A 27766-nucleotide genomic window follows, 5' to 3' on the forward strand; every position below is an offset into this window, starting at 1 on the left:
ATATATCTCTGAAAATGAAAAATATTTCATTGAGAAGAACTGAGGTTAGTAGGTCTTCATGTCACATAATTTAGAATGCGGAGTGGTTTAACATATCGCTTAGGGTCAATAATAATATCATTTTACCCACACATGGTAATATTGTGCTATGTATATCTATTATATGTGCCTATTTTTATCGTTGATTGTTGGTTGTAGTTTAAGCTAATGATTTGTAAGATAGATAGCTAGTTTCTTCATATGGTAGTGAATTGTACTTTACTGTAAGATTTGTGGACATTATAACATGGCACTTGAACCTTAGAACGTTCCGAAAGCGAAATTATTTCCCACATCCTGGTCATCTTGTGGTGTCGTTGATTTTTATACAAGGTTCTAATGAATATAAATTGTTTCAGATATAATTTGAAAGGAATTTTTTATTTTAAGTTGTTATGTATATTTAATTTAATTGTGTGTAGGTTGTTTATTTTATTTCAATACATGCTATTGTAATGTAACATTGTATGCTGGACTTGACCTTATCCAAAATTGAGTTCATTTCTGCTTCACTTGATTGACTTTTTTAAATTTCATTGTATGTAAACAACTAATACATAGCTACATTATTGTCTAAGTGTATGGGCTAAATATCAGGATCGTTATTTGGGTCAGGGTTTTGTACTTTCCTAAGTGAAATTTACAGGTTATGATTCTCGTTATGTAAATATCAGGATCATTCTAGAAAGTGTTTTACCATTAGATAATGTTTTTCTTTTCGAAAATGCTAATCATGACCTGAGGTCAAGTAGAAAACTATATATTCATGTAATTGTGAGGACTTGATCATTCGTGCTTTAAGTCCCAGCACTTTCATGTTGTATTATGTTGTGACCAGTTGGGCTAGATTTTATTTTCTTCAGGTGATCGAATTCATGTGATTATTTCTCTGGAAATACAAAAGTGCGCTGATAAAATTCTTGGATAGAAACATTCACTGGAATATATAGTCAATTCAAACAGGAAATTGTATTACTGTGATTCAACTAAGGACTGTTGACAAATAGGCACTCTATAAGCTATAACAGACACGTCATCGCCTTCAGTAGTGGATTTCTTCAGAGGTTGTACAGAGTTTTATTTAGGACTTTGAATTACTAGGACTTGTGTCTGTAATTGTTGGACTAGTATGCGATTTATTTCGCACTATAGTAAGTTCTTTTTGTCGTTTTTATTTTGTATTCTATGGAAATAAATCGTCTTTGTTTAATTTTTCAAAGCTCGTTGTATTTCACTCTTTTCTGTTCCTTATACTAAGAGTATAGACACGTAACAGAATATTGGAGGCTCATCAGGGATACAAATTTCACTAAAATATTTTAGAAAACTTTGTTTTTGAACTTTTTATTCACCTTGTTTTTACATTTTTCAAAATCCCAAGTATTATTTCACATTTTAGACATCTTTAGTGAAATCAACAAGAGTTTTACAATGTCATCTAAAGTGGAGATCTTTATTTCAAATTCTAACCAGGAACAATTAGACTCCTAGAAAAAGATGAATTGATTCAGATTTCAAGAAAATGTGATCTTTCTATGGCAAATTCTTCTTTAATGACGCAAGAAATAAAAAGTATTTTGGTCCAATAGTTGGTGCAAAAGAATGTTTTAGATAATAGTGCTTTGGATTTGATTAGTAAGTCTGCATCAGACCCTAATATAAAAGTAAAAAATTAAAATTCAAATACAAGATATAATTGGAGTTAAGAAAGCTTGAGCTTCAGAAAAAAAAGGAAGGAAATAAATGCATTAGATAAAGAGGAACGAGAGAAAGGAGGATGCAACTGGAGAAATAGGAGAAGCAAATAAATTAAATAAAGAGGACAGAGAGTGGACAATTCTATTGGAGAAAGAATAGAGAGGGAGACAAATATAAATGAAAATGCAAAAGGAAAAGGAAGACAGAGAATTGCAGAGAGAAAGAGAGAAGGAAGAAAGACAATATCAATTTAAATTAAATGAATTAGAGCTGGCAAGTGCACATCCCCACTTTACATACAAATTCAAGTTCTCATGTTACTAAGAATTTTAGGTTAGTGGCCCCTTTTATAAAAAAGTAGATAAATATTTTCCTCATTTTGAAACAAAATTGCTGAAAATTCAAAATGGCCAAGAGAGCATTGGATAAAGTGTACTTTGTGGCAAAGACCGAGACATCTATGCATCCCTGTCAGTAAAACAACGTGCTAACTAATCTGGTTAAGGAATGCATTTTAAAGGGTTATGAGTTAGTCCCTGAGGCTTATCGGCGAAAACTATTAAAAAGAAGCTGGACAAATTCATGTCAAATGTGCAAAAGAAAAAGAATAGTTATTTGATAGGTGGCGCTTCGCCAAGAAAGTTGATCAAGTATACGAAAATCTAAGTATACGAAAATTTAAGACATCTTGTAGTACCTGAACAGTTCAATAATTGTCCATAGTGATGTTCAGACTTATCTTGATAAGCATAAGGCCGAAACCTTTGAAAATGCCGCACGTACTGCTGAGGAACATTCCTTAGCTAATAAAGTTTATTTTGTAGTTAAGTCTTCTACTCGGCAGTTTTCTGTTAAAAAAGTATTTCAGCCTAATACGATCCCTTATAAATCTCAATCATTCACAACTTTTAGAAGTCAAGTTTCTGATAAAACTGATCAGAAGTCCTTATATCTTCCTACAAGTACCTATTACAAGAGGAAAGGACACATTTTTCTGTTTGCTACAAATTGAAAATTAGGCAGCAGAATCAGGACAGACCGATTCCGAATGCTCTTATTTCTAAGACGTCAAGGTCACGGTCAAGTACTGAAAGCAACACGTTTGTTAGGTATAATAAACGACAGTCTGATTTTATTATGAATTTTGAACGATTCATGTCGAAGGGTTCTGTACCATGTATGGGTCTTTCGGCCAGTCTTATCTCGATTAAAATTGTAAGGGACACCGGAGTTTAACAGAGTCTTTTATTATCAGGCATTGTGCCTTTCTTTGAGAAGACCTCTTGCAATAAGAGGGAGTAGAGTGCGGCTTTGCTAATGTTCCTCTCCACTGTGTACATTTGTCATCAGACTTGGTCTCAGTCAACTATCCTTTCTTGGAATTTTTACTTAATACGGCGATTTTTTCATTATGAAGGACAGTGTCACGTTTCTCACTGATAATCCAAGTATCGTTTACTTCCTTAATAAACTTTACTCTATAAAAAATATCTTTGATTGTCGAGAAAATTATTAATCGTCGCTGTTCCTTGGTCGTTCATTGTAGCATCGACATCATCGGTGTTGCGTATGATTTTGAACGTTGACCATATATTAGTTTCTCCATCTATACGAAATTCCTATTTAGCATTACGAATAATATTAATCAGAGTTTCCGTCGAGTCACCCAGTCATGGGTTCTTCTATCAAAATAGAATCTATATTCAGGCTTAATTTTAATCTCTGATTTTCATTATTTTAGTACTATTTACCCTATCAAATTAATAAAAAAATCAGCAAAAGCAATAAATTATGTTAAAAATATATTATTATTGTACATTTTTTGAAGAGATTATATGAAATTATTTTTATAAATATTTTGATGAGATTATTTTGGTTTATCTCATCTTATTGAAATTGTTTGATAATTTGAAAAATTATGGTAATATACCCAGCAATCGTTAAGATTTTACATAGAGTGTTATATTCAAATCAAGCAAGTGTTTGTTTGAGAATATTTGCTGTTGGGGCTATTTTTCTCCATCACCCAATACTTTTAGGAAACTTTTATTGATAATTTGCTTTAGTTCCACTTTATTAAATTTTGGTACTATAAATGTAAAATCACCCTGTTCTTTATACTCTTCTTTTATGTTATAATGATTGATACATGGTTTTCTCGGGCGGGGAGAAGAAATAACATGCTTCAATACTTCTTCAATAATAGTTTTATTATCATAAGCGTAATCTGAATCTACCTGATTTAGATGCTGTATTGTTTTAATGATATGTTGTTTTATATCATCATTATGTTATAGTGATAACAACGAAAACAGATTTTGTATGTTACTGATTGAGTGTTTGATCTCAGAATGCAACTGATGATATATATAATACTTTTGCTTTTAGTGAGTTAAGATATATTAAGATATTAAAAATGTTTTAACATCAAGTACTGAGAGCCTGTATATGGCCGTGACCACAGCGCGATGTTTAATTGTTTTATTGACTGGTGACCATAATGCTGGATCGGATGTTACTGTATACACTGAACTGTCGGTAATTGTTTTATGTCAGGAAGTTTGATACCAAAGAATGGTGGGCATCTAAAAAATTAAATAATGGATACATTTATGTTTCTACGAAAATTCATAAACAATTGTACATGATTATAACGATCAGTTTTAAATCAAGTCATTTCATTATTAACTGAAACTAAAGAGTTCATCATTGGAAGGTTTTCATTATCGATATATTTCTTCGTTACAGCGTCATTGTCTGATTCTGATTTTCCAAGACCAGTAATTGTATTATTAGACATATTGAGAGAACCAGTCATTGTAACACCGGATTGTTGTACTCGACCACGAATAATATTCGATATCGTTGACATAATAACACCGGGTTTAAGTTTTCATTACTATCAAACACAGGTACGTTATGTTCGATTACTCCATTAATTCTAACAGTAATATCTTGCAATGTAAGATTCCTTGTTTTCAGTTGTCCTTGCTAGTCTTGAAATACAACCACTACGTTTGGATCTACGTTTTCAAGATTTAATAATTCGGATGTTTCATCCCTAACGTGTTTACTTATATTTTCATGAGTTCTTCCGTCGGCTTTTTTTTTTTGTTCAGAGGACTATCTAGCATTAAACTTTAAGATCTGTTTAAAACTATTAGCGGCTACGTGTATACTCGTGCAAGGCTTTATGAGGTGGTTGTTGTTGTTGTTGTTGTAGGGTTTAACGCCATTTTTCAGCACACGATAGGCTATACATGGCGGCCAATATTAATGGCGGAAGAAGAACCCGGGAAATTCCCAGAAAGAACCACCGACTTTCGAGAAGCTACTGGCAAGCTTTCTCATATACCCACATTGGCCGAATCCGAGACTCGAACACATGCAGACAGAGATGAAATGGCAGTGATCAGTAACAGAGAGCGCTTTAGACCACTCGGCCACTCGGGGCCCCTTTATGAGGTGGTAAATGTTGACGAAGATATAGTATTGAGTACAGCAATTGCTTCAAGGCTACATATGTGAGGATCGGTTATTGTTTGTGTTGGTAATGATAAATACCAGTCTGGAGGTTTAATTGTGTTTACGTAATTTAAATATTATTTTGGTGGAGCCAGTCCATACGAATCAAAGAAAAAATAATTCCATGTTGGTCAATTACGTATGCCACCCAATGAGTACCAGGACCAGAACTATTATCAAGATTAATAATGCCTGTTTCAATATTGATTGGTTGTTTTGTTCATTGATCACGCATAAAATCACTTCTAAACTTTTGCAATATTTAATCTTTTAGCAGCATCAAGTAAATAACAAAAAATTCCATTTGAAAGCTTAACGAAGTGTTCCTGGAAGTCTCAGACCTTTTCCAGATCGATAAGGAGTACCAGGTAATCTTTGACCCCTTCCCTTATTTATTTGTCCTGTTGCTTTTTTAATGCCATTCCAGCAGCAGTTCCAATATCACCAGGTGCAGATGTTTTTGCAAGAGCTGTGGCTTCCGCAGCTATTAACACTGGTATAGCAGCAAGAAGTGGAAATATGTCACCTGTTTTAATTGAGTCTTTATCCTCACCACCAGAAAGATTGAGTCTAACGCCTGTTTGTGATTGTTTGGCGCTATTGAATTGTCTGAGTTTACGTTCTGACAATGATAGTTTATTTTGACCAACTGTGAACTGTTTTTACAGTGATCATTTTATTTCGTAGTTCTTTGCTGAATTAATTTGACAAAGAGTGACAATGACGCTAACGTGATGACATGACATTATAAATATCGTGAGCGATTTAATTACATTTTTTCTACTTGTGCATAAATAACTCATTCGTCCACCTACAACGTCAAGTAGCATTGCATTGTCTGAGAGTATAACAGCGATTGCTATGTAACCACTAGCAGGCAGTAGAGCTAAACCGGCTCGAAAATGTATATCAACGACTGATTACCTGAATAAATCTAAATGTTCCAACGAAACGTAATATATTGGATATAATGTTGTGAAATCCCGCTATGATATCTGCAAACCAGTATCAACATTTTGATCATCAATCGATGATAAGCACGTGCAACATGATTTTGATCAAAATTTAATAAAACTTCTTCAGAAGGGTCTTGATGTCCATTTATTATCAAAGCAACTTCAGAACTCAAAGTGTGTCAAATACCATTGGATTTCGTTTTTGTGAATCTATAGCATTTACCTGAAAAGCAATAAATATATGTCTTGGTGCAGAAACTCCTTGCTGTGATGCTATTAGCCATGTGAATAACACAGCCGCAATACTTTGAACGCTATCTGTAGTCATTGTCAACCATGAAAACATTGATTTACCACTGAATTCATAAAAGCAAGTAGTTTTTCTTCTTCATCAAGTGATGAAGTCATTACCGGCATCCACAGTGAGTTTTGTTAGTATTATTTTATCAGCATCAACTGCGTTGGATCGCCAGATTGAATCATTGTCAGTAGATTTTCTTACAGGTAACAGTGTGTTTAGCTCCAAATATAACTTTTGCAACATTTCTACAAAATCCAAAGATACGTGAAAGTGGAATCACACATGAAAAATTTTCTTCTACATTTTACATTGATATATGTGCGGCAAATCCTAAGTTGAAATTTTCGTTCGTCGATGCAACTTCACTTCCAGCTATATTTAGTCTCACATTGCTAATCTCGCGATTATCAGTGATATCATATGCAAAGAGCACTGACGTACCAGCTGATCTCGAGTAATCATCGCTGAATCTTGTCAGACCCAATATCGTCGTAGCAATATCAACATTTTTGGGACACGATTCAATTCTACTTCGATAAACGCTTCAGCATGTAAAAATTATCTGCTTGTTTTTTAAATTGTAATCCTATTCGACCACGATGATTTGATACACGTGCGTCATAAGAAAAATACAGATAATCGCGTATAGACCCGGTGCGGATATATCAAATGCTGGATCGGATACAAGCTTAAACATGTTATTATACTTATTATCGTTTATCACGAAGACCACATCCTGCTATTAAACTTGCTTTTACATTTTTTCTTTTTCTGATTGGGGTATGTTAACCAACTATGTTACTGTGATTTACATATTGATTTATTATTTTACTGATATTTGCAGGCGTAACTTCAGTGCTGTATAATTTGACTGGCTGTGGTTTTCTTCGTACAATTCGGACTAATCTTTCTTCGATTGCTGAAAATGCTTTAACGGCAACATTACCAACAGTACTGATACCTTTATTGCGAATAGCGTCGTAGCTTTCATTCCTGATTGTTTTGCAATCGGTAAGATTTTGGAGCTATTCTCTTATAGAAAAACTTCACCAATTCCATCTCCGTAAATCGCCTTGTACGTTGGCAATCGTGCGTTTACTACCCTAACTATTACAGGCCCACGTTGAGCATTGTGTATAATCATTTTGAAAATTACATGTTGGTTAATTAATTGTTTCAGTCTTTGTAATAATCATCGACAATTTCATTAATGAGAGAATAATAAATGTTACGATCCATAACACCGCCTGTAAATAATCTTCGACAAATATTAGATATTTCATTAATAATTTCAGGAGAATTATTTCCTGCGCGTTTTCCTCCGATCAGAATTTCAAATCGTTCAACAGCGGAAAGAACGCTGTCAGGACAAATTCCTTGAGTAACTAAACCACTTCCAGTTGCTTCTTCTACATCTTTCTTACATGGCGAAGAATGTAATCCCACACTTGTATAATTCTCTTAAATTCCGAGTCTTTTTCTTTTTCCTTTTCTTATTCTCGCCCTCCTTTAGCTTTTTCTGATCTTTTTCTTTGTTCAGCTTCTTCACTTATTTTTTGAGATGGTTGCTCTTGTAAGTAATGCTAATAGCTGCGATTCTAATCCTTGTAATTTTCGGATTTAGTTATTTAATCCTTCAATAAAATTGTGATATTTTTTATCTTTTCTCTCTCGCTCCTATCAATTTTATGGTGTACTTTATAAACCCAATCGTAACAGGTTTCACTTTTTACATATTTGTTATAGTACTCAGGTAATACAAATGCTTTTCTATCATTATAATTATCCACGACAAATATAGGTAAATCTACTTATTAATATTCCTTATGTGGAAAATGCTATCATCGTAAAATTTACCAATTGCATGAATTCTTTCTTCTAATATCTTGTAACTCCATATCATCCTTTAAAATACGAGCTTGTTCAATATATTGAAGCACCTCTTTATCTTTGTAAATAAGCTGAGCATAATCTATGTTAATAAGCTGAGCAGCATCTGCTTCATCTAAAATATCTTTTAAATTTTGTTTGTTTGTTTGGTTCTTCCTGCTATATTTTTATTCTGCTCAGCCGTTTGTTTTAACGTTGGAAGAAGACCTTCAGCAGCTTCTGCAACTCTTTCGGTGTAGCTTGTAAAAGTTTTAAATACTTTTTTCTGTACTTTCTGCATATTCAACTTGTGCTTCTTGTCGTTTTGTTTGAGAGCATCACGAAACGGAAGATATCTTCTAAATGCTTATGTATACGAATCTGTAGCGGTACTACTGGGTGGTGTGGTTGATTATCGGATTGTACCTTCCTACATGATGTCCGCTTCATTCTGTTCTCGTTAACTAGGAGACGCTCGCCCTCGGTGTTATTGCCAGGATCGTGTAAATATTAATATAAAGTGTGAAACTTATAGGTGGAATAAACAGATATGAGCAGATATGTAGAAAAGAATGACACGAGCCCCCGTACGTTAAAAACAACTATATAATCAATTACATAAACATCTGTGCTAATACATTACATTAGGAAGATACACTTCTTTTTGAAATAAATCTTCACCGAATTTCAAACACAAATATATTTATATAAATAACCGATCTTTTTTAAATGATAGAATTGGTTCATCATAGAATCGAGTGAGCAATCGAAGTCATTGCCTTATACAACTTCATAACCTGCTTATTCCAGTCCACTCCAACTTCACTGTGGTTGTTCCTCTAGGGGCAGATGGATATTTAAGTACGTAGTTACTTGGATCCGTAGGTACGTGGAAACGTCACTGGATACATCAGCGGAGCTATTTCCCCTTGTGCTTTTGTAGCTTTGTTCGCTTCTACCGTCTAAATGTGTCCGTCGACTTTCCCGACATCCGATCCCTTTGACAAAAGGTTTTACCAGATAATATCTGCTAAATTCAGTCTCAGAGTCCCTTATAGTTTCACTCTTGCAGAAAAAATGGAGACTGACTAGATTTTTCGACCAGGGCAATTTTAAAGCTAGGAAATTGAGTGAGAAATAAGCCCCTTATTTAGCTTAACTAGTGAGGACTAAATATAAATATATATACCTCCTTTTATAACTAGGCGCCGATATTGCGATCAGTCTGACTTCTAAATTTCTAAACCCGATTCTGGAAAAACTCAAATCTGACAGTTCCGTTTTAAAATCGAAGTTAACCGTCCCTTTTCTAGTCGTCTAGCGGTTAAATTAACGATGGCTTAAGTAAGAATCATTTTTCTCCCGGCACAGACATTATAAATCATGGCAGTATAGCGATTTAACAAGCACCAGTCCCCATTAATTGTTATCTGGCCCAAATTAATGTGTTCCCTATAGATCGACAGAAATGTGTACCCTTCATAATCATTGCTGAATAAAGAATTGTATTTTCTAAGGCAAGGGCATATATTTGTGCAAAGGGCTACGTTTAGTTTACTGCATGTAAATTTTCACACAATCAAGAATTGTGTAAATGATCCTGAGAGTAGTACATAAAGTTATTAGTTAATGCGCAACTCTAGGCAATTTTAAGGTTGCATTATTATCATTGTAATGAAACAGCAACATCTAACAAAACGAAACAAAATCAAAACGATCTTAACGACGTTTTACACAAAGCAGCAGATATATTCAAGTTCGAACATTCTTATAAATTAAGCATGTTATATGCAGCTAGTTTCATTAGTACTTTAACACTTTTTTAGATATATGAGGTATCAGATACTGGATTTAGTACGTTCCCAAAGAAACAGTTTGGCTAGCATTGGTTGGTATCCAAAAGGCAATTTTATTTAGCTTGCACAACGCTCTAAGAAGTGATGTTAAATAGTCTAGCAATGACAAATGAATACACTTGTATCAAGGCCTTAAACCTGTATAAATTCTAAATCACTTGTATGAATGGAACTCTGGGAGAAGGGTGAAGTATCTTTAATTGTAGATTATGAAGACAAGAATGTGAATATATAAATTGAGTTGCATAATCGATACTTCTTCACTAAACTAGTTTTTATTATTATGGCAATCAATATTACGTCTTCATATTATCAATGCATCTTGACTGTACATTTTTATAAATAGTCTGAAAAGTAATTCAATATATGGTGAGCTGTGGCGCCAATGCGAACCGATTTCATCACTTAATTGCAAACAATTTTCCGAATAAACCGCTACCTCCTTGAAAGTCAGCACAGGTTATTATTACACGTGTTGGAAAATGTAATCCGTGGACTCATATCTTTTGTAAAGGCTCTGAAAGGTAAATGTCACAAATGGTTCAATCAACTCCTCACAAGAAATCTTACAATCAATATAAACCGTGTGGATAGCAGGCACGTACTATATTCATTTATTAACAAGCCATTACAGATGGATTTGTCTTTTTTCTTTATTTGCATTTGTTTATGCAATACAGTTATATAAACACATTAAAATTATATTTTTGAAAAAACTTGATTATGGTTTACAGTGGTATTATTTTACTGCACGAATAGCAGTATAATAGATCAACCATATATGGCATTTGTTATAATAACAAATACTTCTTAGATTAGCTTATTACAAAAACGCTATGTTATTAATCAAGTAAATACACATATTTTAAATAAATATAAGCCTGGCTTTACAGCGTTGCGGACATTAATTTTAACGTATTTTGATGGTATTTTTAATTCTTAGGAAAAACATAGAAAACAGAACAAATATTAACTTCTGATCAAAAACGTAAGCCTGTAACATAATATAAACCGAGTGGGTTTCGGATTAAATGATTAACGCAAGCACAATGCGATGGACGGTGGAAATTTATAAAATGAATTAATAAAAACGTGTATATATATATATATATAATAAATACAATGATTCTTATACTCTCTCAACACACGATTGATCCAATCACTCTACACAAACATTCACAAGTTGAAAACGAAAATATGATTCATGTAATCTTACGTATGGAACGTGAGTTCAAATAACCTCATGGACTGCAAATACGTTTCAAATAATATTATGCAATGTAAGAGAGATTCACATAAACTCACGTATTAAGATTCAGTACGATTAAGATTCAAATGATCTCAAGGAATTCAAATATTTTTTTCAAATAATAGTATGCACTGTAAGAAATTCACATATTTCCTATATTATGCAATGTAAGCGAGATTTCACATAATCATCTATAATACAAATAAGCTTCAAAATAATCTCATGCAATTGAAAATGTACTCAATTGAAACATCATTAGAAATAAACATATGCCTCTTGCCACTTGTACAGTCGTATGATTCATAAACTGATGAACCACACGGTTTCACAGTCCTTGGGTTGGCCCACAATTTTATCGGCCGCTCATATCCTTCACGGATCCACCACATGTACAGAGACATACGTATACACATACATAAAGACAGCATACAATTTCCTTGTATTGGCTACGTCTACATTCATGGCTCCACCACGTGTTATCACATATATACACATACATATAACAGAACGCCGCACTAAACAGCTACAGTTAGACCTAAACATATTCAGTCAGCTCAAAACTGCCCTGAACAGCTTCAGTCAGCTCTAAGCAGCCATGAACAGCTATGAACAGCTACAATAAACCAAACTGGTCATAATAATGGGTACTGAACAATCTTTAGATATATGCTAATAAATTAAACTCTAATAGCAACTTGTAATTCAAAGTTCACAACGTTTCAGATCTGCATAGTAGTAAATGCATCATTACACGATATGACATTAAAACCTGAATAAGCTTCATATATCAAATAAAATATGAATTTAACACTTACCCTATGGCTGGAGAACACAATGGAGAACGTTCATTTCTTGACAATATCCATTACGAACAGTGCCGGTTAGAAATGGAATCTACTTTAAATCCATAGGAGAGTGAGTAATAGTCAGGGTAAAATACCCGTCTATATCGTGGTTTTAATGTCTCTCGTCGCAAGTAATTTTCGATGAGATACATGATAGTCCAGTCGCGTAAATAGAAAAACAATTTTTCACCCCAGGTAACGTTGTACGCATGTACAACGAAATATAGTCAAATCGTTCTAAGGCAAAACCAAATTTTTTTTTGCATATTCAGTGACAAAGCTATACAGACTCTAGATTTCATGCGAGAAACAAAGCAAATAGGAAAAGAAGGAAAGAAAGAAATAATTGAGAAAGGGAAAGAAAGGGTGGTGATGATGGTGATAATAATTATTAGTAGTTGTGGTGGTGGTAGTAGTAGTGTTAAACTTAAAAGCTATAAAACTGCATACAATAACACAAAGTTATCTTTGTTGCAATCATTGCAAAAATTCTAATTAACCGTCCTTGTCTGGCAATAAGCAACATCAGTATTGACATGGAACCTTTTTACTACAATCATATTTTAATCGTTCGTATTTTGAGATATACCGTTATTATCCTGATAGTATTCCCCTTTCTAATGCCACCACTCGCCTTATAGAGCAATCTAAATTCCTAATCAAATCGCCATCGCAACTTTAATCATCTTCACCCACTATCGATTAACAGTGTTCGCTGTGTCTCAAAAGATGTTATAGCATATAAACAAAGTTTATTTTTGTGAAGAGTATATTATTTTGTTCATAGTAGACATGTATGTTTGATGACTGACGTTTATTTATCTTTATATTGTGTCCTTTAACTACTCAAGGTGAGCAGACACGATTCGTTACATTGCATAACATTGTGGGTTTTACGTCAATTATAGCATATTATTGGCTATATAATGCATTAATAATTGTTCGCTAACTGACTTTCCAAATGACACACCGAAGTGGCCTATCATTGAGGTGAAACTGCAACCATTCAACTGCGAGTCAGACACTCTACCATATGAGTTGCTATGCCTTCTTCATCTAAAATAAAGTCAGAATGAAAAGCTTTAAAAGAGGACATCCATAATACAGCAACATAGAACTCTTATTCAATACATCAATATTTCAGTTTATCCATTTAGAGCATCAAGACTAAAACAACGGTGATTTCTCTATTTAAAAAATCATAGGGCTTCCTCGTCTCCCCTCCCGCTACCTGCCAACCCCACAACCTCCACGAAATGGTCCCTCTGTTATGGGCAATGTGATGATGATGATGATGATGATGATGATGATGATGATGATGATGTGTGTGTGTATGTGTGTGTGATTTTTCAATTTTGAAAATGACTAACCTGCTCATTGTACTGTTTCAGTTTAACGTTTGTCAGAATACGATTAAATAATTACAAAAAATCTTAGATCGGTATGTCAACGAAACAAATGACCCTGCCATTTTCCCACGTAGCTGAAATACCAATGAATTGTTCTGTAGATATACAGATCTAAGACATTTTGTCTAGTATATTCTCAGTTCGAATCGGATGTTATTTGGTTGTAGTTTGTTTGCAGCAGACGATACATGTGTAAGTTTGAGAATGTGCATCTGACCCGGAATAAAAAAAAACAACTTATAACGAAGCAAAATCCATTCTCTATACGTTTCTTGCTCACATTTTAAATAAACCTTGTTACTTGTAGGAGTTTTAAATTAACAGTAATAGAAAATTCAAATACCGATTATATATATATGTATTCATGTGTGTGTGTGTGTGTGTGTGTGTGTGTGTGTGTGTGTCATTGCACATCGCAATAAAAAGTATTTACCAGTAATGCCGGCATTATAATCTAACCATTTTCATTAAAATTATCATAGCATGCATCAGTGAAACAAAATAAAATTTTCAGAGAGTTCAATTAATCCAAACAGGTAACCTTTTAGAAAGTTTCATGTTGTTTCATCAATGCGGAGAGAGTTGAATTTGCATAAATTCATTGCAGTCAGCTGGATTTTTCTCATTTTTCGGATTCACTAGCTATTATGCGGCCACCAACGACGTAGCCGCACGCGATACATATGAAAAATGCAACATATTTGTAAAGACAAAGATATGTCTATATAAACTACATTAAACACCTTTTACAATAAAGAAAATACATTTTCTGAGACCATTACAGAGCTCAAAAGTGCCTAGTCCTTTTAGGAAGTTTTAACATACGATATATTGCATGAAGCCTGTCAATGTCCGCAGAGTCTCTCAGGGCCGGTCTTAAAGGCTCAGCGCGTTAGTAAGTTTTTTAAAAAAATTCTAAGGAGAGAGAAAGTAATTTTAAAGCGATAGAAGAAAATGTAAAGTTCGATATCATAGGAAACTTGTTTAAAATGATCCAAGTTGGGCCACGCGTTTGCTAAAGCCGTTACTGGAGTCCCTTAAAGAGGGGGACGAGGTGCAAATATGAAAGTATTCGCTACCATTCAAAGCGTGTTCTAGGTTATGGTTTTAAGACTTTAAATGACATTATTTGATTCGATTCCGTGTATTTTTCTTACTCCTAGTAACGATATGAACCATATAATACAATCGTAAATGCATTGCTTAGAGTAAAAGTGTTTGATGCTATCCATATATTGATTTTGTCAGTCTGTCGCATTACTTAAATAATTCGTTGAGGACGTTTAAACAACTGAAGTGAAGCTTCGTAAGCACATTTTTCTTTGTAATGTGAGATTTTCTTTTTCCATTTTTGGACAATTTCAACATCAGTCGGCCATGGAATTATATTTCAATGTTTAAAATATATTGTGTTATTTACAAATTAAAAGTGAGATAACAAAACTTAAAAGTAAAGATAGAAAAATATTGTACAGGTGCAGATAAGTAATCATGAATTCAATTAGATTATGAAACGTTAAAAATAATAGATATATAAATACTGTGGAAGATATAAATTAATAGACATACTTAGATAGGCAGGTAGTTAGTTAACTTAGTACATAAGTAATATATAGATTTTGCGACAGATAGATGGCTCAATAGGTTATGAAAAGAATACACAGATACATCTCTATTAATAGATAAAGATTGAGAGATAGACACTTCAGTAGATATTACCGTGGGGTGTGAGATAAGAAAAGAGACAAAGCTGCAAACAAATGAGGGGATGAAAGATATAAAGAACACTGTGTATATATATATATATATATATATATATATATATATATATATATATATATATATATATATATATATATATATATATATATATATATATATGAGTAAATAGTCTGAATGTATATAGATCTTATTAGTCAGGTAAATACTAGATACTAGATATGAAAGAAACACCGACAAACAGTGCAAAATTGGTGTGTAACAAGCTCCTGCGTTTCTCAAATCATAAAGAAACCAATCCTTAAAGAATAATTATACAAATGAAACAAGAACAAAGTATAAAAACGTAATTTCACGATGGTAGCTGTAGATATTTACTTTGACAATACAATGAAATAATAAAGAAATGATCAAGGTTCAGCGAGTTTGAACATTGCTACCTTTCAAGCTACATCTTGATACAGTACTCGAAAAGTGGAAATCGCTACAACAAAGCACTCAAAGGACTCCAGCTTAGGACGTTATTAACTAGGTCAGCAAGAAACCTATTATGTCACACACACACACACACACACACACACACACACACACACATATATATATATATATATATATATATATATATATATATATATATATATATATATATATATATCTGACATTCATTATTATTGATGCAGGCGAATAAATGATCATGTTGTCATATCTTGGGACAAGCTCAAATCTCACTAAGCGAAGTTTACTTTTCCGGTCCTCTTGCACTGGCTAGCTGACATTTAATAAATTGCTAGAGTCCTGATAAATAAATGTAGGATTCAGTAAATATTCAAAATATTAGTATCGCATCATTAAACCGATTTACTCAATTGGTCAAAGTATTTAGGTATATTTCCGACTGAATGTTTTAGAGACTGATGTATAAAGGAAGCGAATTTGATCAAAAAGGGTGTGCAAGGTGAATATAATCTGTTAATTAATAGTCTATGAAGTCAAATAGTACTTGCTAAAAAATTAGAACTATCGAATAATTAATTGACCGATTAATTGACCGATGATGTCAGAATATGCATGCTCTCTCTCTCTCTCTCTCTCTCTCTCTCTATATATATATATATATATATATATATATATATATATATATATATATATATATATATATATATATATATATATATATATATATATATATGTATGTATGTATGTATGTATGTATGTATTCCCTAACCAGGGTTTACATGCGTTGTTACATTTTACCTGCACACATCGTCTCAAGGTCCAGAATTTAAGTAAATGGGTGTTGCAGGTTCTTGTTGACAACACACGATAACGACAGTATAGTTATACGAATCGTTGTGACGGCTCTGATTCTATAACCCATAATGATTTTGATAGAGCATAAATAAATTATTTTCATTTGGAATGAATTAATTGAACTTAATTACTAGACTAAAATGAGCTCCAAAGATATCCAGGGACAGTTTGGTGTTGAGAATAATTTGACGTTAAAATAAACAGCACACAGCTCAGACATGAAGGCAGTAAGTTGATACAGGGTTATCATTTCAAACATATCTGCTAGAAACATGGATTGTCCTCTCATAATAATATCTTAACATGGAAGACCGAACCACTAAGAATAAATGTCCCAAAAGCCTGTCGCTACTGTATCATTTAAGTTTTGTTTTGAATTCAACTGAATGTGTCGTTACTGTGGAAAAACTAATTGTTCCAAAATGATTTAGGGAAAATATAGATTTCGCTCATAAGATTCAAGGTTGTGTCTCTTATCTGATACAGGTATTACATTCCTAAAGCGTTATGACGCTCAGTTGATGACTTGCATAATCAGAAGAATCAGTTTTGGCATTTGATCAGGCTAGAATACGCCTCTCAATAACACAGGCACACACTGGAATTAACTTTTTTGCAAATGAAATTTCATGAAATTGTGACATGAAGCATAATATAAACGTAAGTCAACATGACAGATACATTCAGCAAATTTTGGCTGTGTGTGTGCAAGATTATTCTTAAATCCCATAAGTAGACACTCTAACGCGTTCTGAACACTCGAGTATCCATGGATCTAGTTTAATTTTTAAACATATTGCAGAAAAGTTCTAATCTAGCAAAATCTTGCAAAAGATTTATAATCAACAGGCTTTGACAATATTTACAGAGAAATGGTCTTTGACCAACAATGAATAACCATGCGCATAGAGTGCACTTTACCATCCACAGATTAATTTTCATGGTGGTTCAATTAAAGTGAGATTCTCTAGGATATTGGATGAGCAGAAGTTGTTCCCACAATAAAGTAAACATCACTTGAGGAAGAAGAAAAAAACAACAAAAAAAACGACAAAAAAACAAACACTGAATATGCATAGTTGCATTCATATATCATGGCATTAAAACACATTTTTAAAAGATAGTTTTCTCCCACTTTGGCACAGAATCGCTTGGTTAAACTTGTTCGTATGATTGAGTAGAACCGCTTGACCTTCACTAATACACGTTTAAAGGCTTGTTCATTAATTAACCAAGGCAACATTAAAATTTTTGTTTTTTTAGATGTTTGAACTCATTCACTATAATATTTTAGCTGCAGTGGGTGTTGGGCGGACCATTGTTATAACAATAAAAATCTAATTTTAAAGAAAATATGTTGGCAACTTTCAACTATGCACCTGGAGCAAAGTATATATTATCAATAGATTTTAACAAGATATTCGCTTTCAAAGGTTCTTATTGATTCCAGTGAAGTTCACTATGTAGGGTTTTCTAACGTATTTTTCATGAATAGCTGATACGACAGATTGTAGAGGTTTTGCTCGTCGATCACCCTGACACTAGGATATATTTCAAGCCCGAACACTGAATCGCCTCTGCGTTGATGGCATATAGTTATGTTATGGTTTCCATAACATTTTCTGTGAACTACTGATAAATTATGTTTAAGCAGAATAGTAAAGAGTTCCCACCTCCCCTGATATGCTGTGCTATGAAAACCATTTTAAAACTAAATTGATTTTTAAAAACAAACCACACACAAACCATTAAAGCTATCACAAGGTCGATAAGCTATTTATCAGTTGTTTTAATCCTATTTTAAACTGAAAGATTAATGAATTTAGAAATACGGTTTCGGTCCTTAAAGATGACCTAAACGGCGCAGAACTGGTTTACCACAATGTTCGATAGAGCACTTGGTTATTTTACAATAACAAGTACGAGTAACATAGATAACGTTTGAATACTTTCGTTGATATGCGAATGCTTGTGTGAATGAGAGACAAAATGGCATAAAGATTACCATTTCCATCCTTCCTGATACTTTTGAAATATGTGGAATAGCATAATTTGTTTGTTTTTTTACATCCAAAAATATCATATGCACACATTATGTATTAAAATGGCAGGTTGTTTATCTTTGGGTAAACGATTTCTTTCTTAGTACTTACAAATTAAAAAATATACGAGCTGAATACGTCTTTCGTCCAGTTAAAGCGCATTAAAGACCAACAACAGCATATAACACGTAGATATGTTTCTGTTCCTGTAAACTTAGTTATATTGCAGTTATTGTTCAGGTTTATATTTTTGCCAAAGATCAAACTATTCTTGCAAGTTATTGCAAATATATTATTAATAACCGTGAACAACTTCTTTGTTGCTTTGAAAGAATTATTATGGGAATCGCAGAGATCCATCTTGCTATTGTTATAACTAATATCGTGTGTTTACAGACATTTTATGAAAAAGAAAATCTTCCCTTGCGAAAATGCTGGTGATAAATATTTCCGTATTTTCTTTATCGTTCATTATATGCAACATTTGATGCAGATGTTTATGGCAAATGTTTGTTTCCCAATTACGATCCCACATTTGTTGTACTGTAATTAGAAGACAATTATCATGAAATGCATCGCTTATTTAACACTCTTTATCATGCTTTAGCATTAATGTTGCCTTGGGTGGCAGAGTGGTATAAGGTTCTCTCCTTTACAGAGCTTCGATATCTCCCTTCTCTCCGCGTGGGTTCTTGGTTCGGACTCGGCTAAATGGGTATGTAAGAAAGCTTGCCCATAGCTTCCGGTGGGTTGGTAGTTCTTATCGGGATTTTCCAGGGTTCTTCCTCCACAAAATACACTGGCATATTATGTGCTGTAAAATGGCGTTAAACACATAGCAAGAACAATAACTTTAATGCCAACAATATATCCATACACTTGCTGACTCTAACTAATAACACATTTTAAACCGAGGTTAAGATTATGTTCGATTGATTGATTGATTGATTGATTGATCGATCGATCGATCGATCGATTGATTGAGATCACCTACTGATTCTTTGGACTGTACGACATGGAACAAATGCCAACCTGGAATGATATGTTTTTCTTCATTGCATTTCCAAAGCCAAATATTCCGACCTATCACTGATTTTGTAGAGCTGTCATTCCAGGGATATAAATGCATAAGCAAACCGTTACAAACAGTTGATTCGCCTAGTAGGGACAATAGTACAAAACGCCCAGTCGTCACTCAATCAGATAGACTAACTATGTATTACCTGTAACTGTCACTGTATGTCACACTTGTAAATAGTCAGAAGACTAAACACAAGGTTTGGGAAAAACTTTAAACGAAGTATTGATCTAGGAAGCTTATATATAATCTGCATAAAGAAAAGCGTGCATATTGATTAGTTTAAGTATGTATTTTGAACGTTTCTTAAAACAATTTTGAGTTTTGTCTCTATCGTTAATTTAAAATGTATTCAATTGCATTTTTTACAGAGTTTTCCTTTCTCTAAGCATGCATATACGTTTTCACGTGCTCATTTAAATGTCTTAATGTCTCTTGTCGTCTCTACAGTTATTTTGTTTCGATATAGTGTCTTCATATTTCATTTTCACTAATGCGAGAGAGATTAAAAATATTATTATTAATAATATCGATTCTATATTCATTATACAATGCAATGAAGAAATATTGTCATATCTTTTTAGTATATTTTTTAAATTTTATTTCAGATTATGGCAGACGAGAAAACGTGTATACAGTTACCAGCTCTGGGGCGTCCTTTTGCTCTTGGTATGTTGTATGATGCAAACAGAAGCAAACTAATTCCAGCAATTTCACTATGTGGAGACGATAACCCAAACAAAGGCAGCGCAAATAAAGATAAGCGTTGCAATATCACATGCTTGACATGTATAACTTCAAGTGACTCTTTGGAATCAAAAATGGATAAACTCGACATTAAAGGCAGTCTGAAACTAAACATCTTAGCAAACAAAGTGGAAATCCAAGGCTCCGGTAAATATCTCACTCATACGAAAACTTCAAAGACGCAAGCGAGTGTAACACTTATAACAAAATGTAAAACAAGGGATGAATTCTTATTCATTAATGACTTTTTGACGGAAAAAGTTGAACGCCATCAGGAATTGATCAAAATGGTTGGAGCTACACATGTTGTTGTTGGAATAGCGTACGGATATGAATTGTTATTGATGCTGGAGAAAAATTGTACGAGTGAAGAAGAAAAGATGGTTATTCAAGGAGAAATTGCAGTGAAAGTTGCTGCTTGGATTCCTGTTGCAGGAGAAGTCAAAGGGGAAGGATTGAAAGAAGACACGAATGAAAAGAAATTAAGCCAGTTGACTGTTATGATGTACGGGAGTGTGCAGACCCCAACAAACCCAACTTCCTTCGAGGAAGCCATGGAGATTTACAGAAAAGTGCCAGAGTATGCGAAAGGCAAAGACTGTCCAATGACAGTTTATCTTCTACCGCTTGACTGTTTATGTTCATCTGTATCTACAAAATGCGGTCGGGTTTCGGAAGCCGCACTGAGTTCCATTACAGCAATTTTTGAATCTATCAGCAACACAGAAGTGGCACTCAGTGGAATACAGACCGCAGACATCGCCGCAAAGGAACCGAGAATACGACGAAAGGCTAAACAATTGTCAACTAGCCTGAATGAGCACAAAATCTGGCTGCAGACGAAGTTAGATGATATAATGATTGAGCCAGAGGTTGAGAAAGGTTCCTCAGTATCTGGAAAAATACTGGAAATCATACAGAAACACGAAAAGTCTCCATTCTCAACTAAAATACTCGATATTTGTGCATCCCAAATGGAGAAAGAAGTACACTTCATGGAAGGTCTGGTGACAATGTTTACACCTAGCTGTGAGGATAGTAACAGCGGTGATGGTGCTAACAAGAAAGACGGAAAAACTACTATTGATATCCGTTCAGACGAAATTATAGTTGCGACCCCTTTTGACCAAAAAAAGGTCTTTTTGCTAGAATTACCCATCATTGCAGAAGAGGATGATCTACTAAAAGAAATGCAAACCTACAATCATGAGAATGATAAAAGATCGGAACTTTGCAAGGCAGAGTCATTGACAATGCCATTCGAAGAAAGGAACATGCAAAAGACGATTCTCAAATATGCAAAAGTGTTTTTACATTTAGCAGGTTCAAATAAAGATGCAGCATTTAGGTGCGTGTTTCAGAGCTATGGAAAGGACAGGCAGCCAGAAATCAGCATGTACAGCGAATCAACAGGCAACAGTGAAATAATTGATCCTGACATATACATTAATAAGAAGATGCAGCAATCTGGTTAAACATTCAGGTTTTGCAGATTTAGCAATTAATAATGAACTCGATTTCTTGCTACCATGGTGAACCATATGATGATAGTCATGCTGATTGTGAAATCTAATAAGAAAACCTTTGGCATTTCATTTTTAAAGTGTGATTATGTTGACAAGCTCCCACATAGGAGGTTCATAAACATAAAAAGTATTATTCTAACTGGGATCCATTTTTCATACTCTGATTTATAACTGTGCAAACAGAGTCACTGCTTGATCTATGTACATTTTCATTATCTTTTGTAAGTTCATTCAACTGAGGATCACATGAATTTAAATGAAAAAGAGGGAGCAATTCGAGTTCTAAGTAACTACCATTGAAACAGTGGTATTCATACTTCAGCTAAATCTTATGAACTAAGAGTAGTCTAAAGGGCCGAGTGTTAGTGAACTTAGATTCTCCTAATCTCCTGAGTAGGTGTTTGGACATAATGTATTGCCATCGAAAGTATTTTAATGCAAGTAATTAATTTCATAGATAACTGAGTAATATGTATTTTGTATGTGTGTTCATCAATCAAGAATATCTGCAATTGGTAATAAAGCTATCCAAGCATATACTTATCATGACCTACAATAATGGGCTAATGAGTCATCAATTAACGAATCATTATACAACGGATTTGTTTCGGAACACCACACATTTATTTGAACAAACATAACAGAAGATTAATATGCAAGTGTCATATTAATACCATAAAGGAAAGTCACGATGCGTTCACTATAAATATTCTCAACCAACATGACCTGCCCGTTTGACCAATCATTTAATAATTTATATGAACTATTACGATAGAGAAAAGGCTATACATTATTTTATACATAATGCACTCGTAATGATCTATATTCCATATCATGTTACAAGATGTGTTCACTGATGGACAGAGCGACAAAAGGTTAAGGACGACTTGTTAATTCAGCTGTCAAAAATGCCTTGTAGTTTGGTAGTAAAATGTCATACTAACAACAGGACCTGTACACTCGAAAGTTTTAGATATGGAAACTATAGCTCAATCTCGAGATCCAATGACTTCATATACATTTTAGTGCAACATAGAATTATATAGTTGCAGGATATTATTTATTTTCGTTACCTAAATGGCATGACAATTTTCAATGATATGTATTCTATTGTTTCGAAATTTATCGCATGAATTTGAATATCCTCCTCTAACAGCTTTGAGAATATGGGCATGACATTACCTTATTTATTAGTTAGTACATTTGTATGGGAAAAACTGAAATATTTTTTCTGAGCAATACTGTACGGCGATAATAATGCAGTAATACTCAGAAAGAGTTCAAATTGTCCAATACAAATGTAGTAACCGTTTTAGCATGTACTTATTTCACTTTTCTACCTAACACTGAATAATCAAAGTAATTGAATTTATCCTGGATTCTAAAGTAAATACACAAATGCAGGCTCAACAATAAACAATAAAATTATTAATGCGCTCATAGTACTGCCCCTAAAAGTATTAGTTAGTACATAGCAACCTTTGAACTTTGTAGCTTACTTCGCGCTCAGTCAGTCGTCTCAAAAATTAAACTTACTTTGGTCCACTAAAATTAAATTTAAAGTCATATCGTGAATGAATGTTTCTTAAAACGACTTTTCCAGTAGGTCTGGAATAAAGGGATTTAGTGTTTCTGTCGATGCAACTAAATTCTGCTTTTCTAATTGTGATAGACCGGATTCATTAGCTATGTGTGATGTACATGTAGATGAAAGTCTTGATGCATTGAAGTTTTGGAATCAAAGAGTGGGGAAAATATCAATTATTTCATTTGAAATTCTCAAAAAGACACTCGACTAAATATTGTTTGCTGGGAATATTATCACATTTTGTTTTTAAGTACAATAAGGAGACTGTGATTTTTGTTAGAAATATGGTCAAATGTATATGTGCCACTTAAGAACCAAAATGCCACTTGAGACTCAAACGGGAAATTAACAGGGACCCGAACGGAAATCCTATGTTGAAGGGTCCATATGTTTAACATGGGAAAGGCACTATCAATATCGCAAGCAGGAGGTTACCAGGGGTGATTTCACGGCACTGGACTGGGGAGGAGGAAGTGTCTGGCATTAATGGGGTGAGAATTTTGTAACAGTGTTTGACTTGACCTCAGTAAGCGCTACTCTGGGTAAGTATGGGAAATTGTGTGAAATGTTTATAGCCTCAAAAGGATTTATAGGGTCAAATGGGTTTACAGGATCAAAAGGGGTAATGGGGTCAAAGGGTAATGGGTAATGGTTTTAAAATTTGAATTGTGAATATAGGCCTGTTCGATAAGGATTGTTACCCCCCTGAAAATAGACTCCCTTGAAGAGCTCTTCAATGAATTGAAAACAGACACCGTATGCATGAATTTACAATCTCTATTTCCGGTGAGCAATACCCCCTTACGAATGCGTCAACTTGAGCGCTTAAATTTAGATAAAAGTGTGATAGAGTGTTTATGTGTTTCCCAGACTGAATTTATATTATTATCATTAAAATTCAACTCATAACACATAAATTCTCCTATTTAAAGCATTATTACTATTGTTATTATTATTATTATTATTATTATAAATCCTCATACACATATTTAAATATATTTAAACTTAGATAATGTAATAATCAGTTTTTAGTGAAATATATTTTGCTTAGATGAAGAGGAATATAAATTAGGTTTGTCAGGAGATTACACATTAGAAACAAAGCAAATTATCAGTTCTGTCTGATATGTAAGAAGAATATGCTTTTTAAAAATATCAAATACATGTTTGAATTAGATTATGAATCCCAATTGTCAATGAATAAATCATCTTATATACTTGTATATACTAACACGGGTTAAAAAAACAGACATCATAAATTTCATGTTTTGTTTTCTGTCAAAATCCAGTCCCTTGATTCACCATAACAAAGGGAAGTTCCGGAACAAAATTGAAATTACTGAAGAAGGTCGAACTTAAAAGTTAGCAGTATAGTCCATGCAGAATAAATTATATGTATAATTGGGCTCTATGCTTCACATCTATAGTATTAGCACTGAAATATGTGGCACCACTGCACCAGTGCAAAGCGGCATGGGTAGACGCATGTAGCAAGCATATGAAGATCGGTAACGTTCATATAGGAAAGCATTAGGGGAACGGACAGACAAATGAAGAAGTAATTAATAGCATATCTATACATATTATATGCTGTTGTATAGTTTGAAATCTTTTCTTCAAATCTATTGTATTAGCATCGAAATATGTGGTACCATCGCAAAGCGGCATGGGTAGAGGCACGTTTGATGCGATACTGAATAAAAATAATAAATAAATTTATTTTGCATTTTAACACATTTTTATTAGCATAGATCGATTTAGTCTGATGAGAACCTGATAAATTGATATCAAATGAAGACGTGATTAATAAGATATATGCACACATTATATACTGTTGGATAGCTTTAATTCGATGCTTTGTTGGCCTCCATCACAACATATAGATTTGCTCGCCGGAAGAGAGTTGTATCATGGGTAAATTAGGGGACTTAATAAGTCAAGGGACGTAACAACCCTTATCGAACAGGCCTATAGACATAACACAAACACATACTTATACCACACAAAGACAAAACAATTGTTGGAGGCAATAGTCAAAAAGTATATCTTTTTTAATCAAATGAGTGGCCCTGAAAAGTTCCGTTTTGGGGTTGTTAACCAAACACAGTTAACGTAAGAGCATCGCAGTGGTAGTCTTCTCTTCCTTAAATTTCGCCTCACAGAACGACCATACATCAAGACTCTCTTCGGATAGCTTTGCCTCTCCACATAAACCCTTATCGACCACGTGGCCATATCTGTAATCTTCGTGATAGCCCATGATGGTTTCACTTACACGAGGTAGCTGGAGCTGAACAGCAGGTATGATAGCGTCTGTGCTCGGTGAATCGATGCGACATAATTTGAGCATGGCTGAAGCTACGAAGACAATGTACTGGTGTGCGCCTCCAGTAGAGGTGAGGAGTGATGGCATGACGTCTACCAAAACAAACATGGTAATAGTTCCAGAAGAGAATGATTTTAATTGGTGTTTAGCCGATTTTATTTTCGCTTCGCAAAAACATTTGTAGTGGTACAACTACTTTCACAGCCTTCTCCATCTATACATTGGGCAGAAGATTTTAGACAGAGGCAGAAAGAAGAATGAGATAAATTTGTACAACAGCAGAAGAAAGTAAAAGAAGCCTTAGTCATTCAACAGCAATAGCAAGAAGAGGAAAGACGAAAACGAGAGGAGGAAGGAAAGAGAACGTGCGAAGGAGAGAATAAGCACGGTGAAAGCCAAACGTTGACGGTGCTACTATATATTTTGGCAGAGTTAAGGTATCTGAAACAAATGTATCCGACTTCTTTAGCTCGATCCAAGAGAAAAAGACCTTTCCGTGTCAAGCTTTTCATTCCAGTCATCACTACATTTAGCCCGAGAGACGAGCAGCAGAAGCGATCACCACAAAATCATTCACAATAGCAGATAAAGAAGTAGGAATTGTCTGTGGCTGGAGCATTAGTAAGTTAAAATTCATTGTGTCCAGTTTATGAGCTTGCTAAAGAACAATATATCCAACGATCCTTCTCAAGTTTATTCACCTCTCTCGAAAAGAGAGACTATTCAACGATTGCCAAATCAAGTATAACTTAAATCATTTTCCCATAATGTTTGAAAGGTTTACGTATGTGTAAGTAAGTGAGTGTAGGTACTTGTTATAAAAAGCAAGACCAAGAGACAGTTACATTTTCTTTGTGGTATATTCTCTCCTTTTGAAAATCGCAATGAACACTACACATCACATTATTAAAGTCCATTTTTCGTCTTTTTCACTCACTACCTCTCATTTTGAATTTCTGCACTGGCACGGGTACTTACTCTATTTCTTCTCTTCTTCTATTTCATTTCTTGCCTTTCTGGACAGGCATATTCACTTCATCTTCGGAAGCACTCTCCTCCTCCTGCTCCTCCTCCTCCTCTTGTTTCTTTGGTTGGTGCCATTTTAATTTAGGGCACTCTGACGACCAATATACTTTCTCCTGCCAATTATATCAGATATCTCGACCTTTGTTTCTCTTTACTCCTGTTTTGCATTACCGTTTTGGACATTTTGTAGACCAATGTCCTATTTTCTGACAGATAAAGGAAGTATCGTGACTTTTATCTCGAAAGGAGGAAGAATAATATGTCGTACATTCTGAATAAAATGTTCGAATGACGCCTCGCAAAGCTCTAACCAGAAGCTCAATCTGTGTTGGCTCTTCCATATTGACTACTTGAGAGTTAAATTAATACCCTTAGGCAATGCACTAGCCCTCTATGAAGGGGTTCAATGCGTGTGAAACTTAATCAAATTAAATTATGCAAAGAAGATGAAACGATCGCAAGATTTCAATGATATAAAAGAATATACTAAGAGGCCATGACGTGACATATCGTCTCGCACAGGAACTGGAAGTCTTGGTTCAAATCCATGCCGGCGATTACGAAGACGACATGAGCGAGCCTGAATCAAATCAACACCCTCCGCGTCTGACCAAAGACCAAGAGAGTCTACCTCAAACGAAAGTCAGAGAGTAGCA

General features: G+C 34.1%; 1 protein-coding gene across 1 annotated transcript; it reads left to right on the top strand.

The window, feature by feature from the left end:
• The first annotated feature begins 20069 nt into the window (after positions 1 to 20069).
• LOC149794980 (verrucotoxin subunit beta-like) lies at positions 20070 to 22729 on the top strand. Its single transcript, XM_089964018.1, has 2 exons — positions 20070 to 20183; positions 20506 to 22729. The coding sequence occupies exon 2, from the start codon at positions 20509 to 20511 to the stop codon at positions 22117 to 22119; it is 1611 nt and encodes a 536-aa protein (XP_089820144.1). The 5' UTR covers positions 20070 to 20183; positions 20506 to 20508; the 3' UTR covers positions 22120 to 22729.
• Positions 22730 to 27766: the final 5037 nt, after the last annotated feature.

This window comes from Sinohyriopsis cumingii, chromosome 7 (assembly GCF_028554795.1).
Source record: "Sinohyriopsis cumingii isolate HCF-2022 chromosome 7, ASM2855479v2, whole genome shotgun sequence".
In the NCBI taxonomy this organism is placed as follows: domain Eukaryota; kingdom Metazoa; phylum Mollusca; class Bivalvia; order Unionida; family Unionidae; genus Sinohyriopsis; species Sinohyriopsis cumingii.

Bases quoted from the DNA above. Each gene is read 5' to 3' on its own strand.
- LOC149794980 (XM_089964018.1), top strand. From the start codon at position 20,509: ATGGCAGACGAGAAAACGTGTATACAGTTACCAGCTCTGGGGCGTCCT.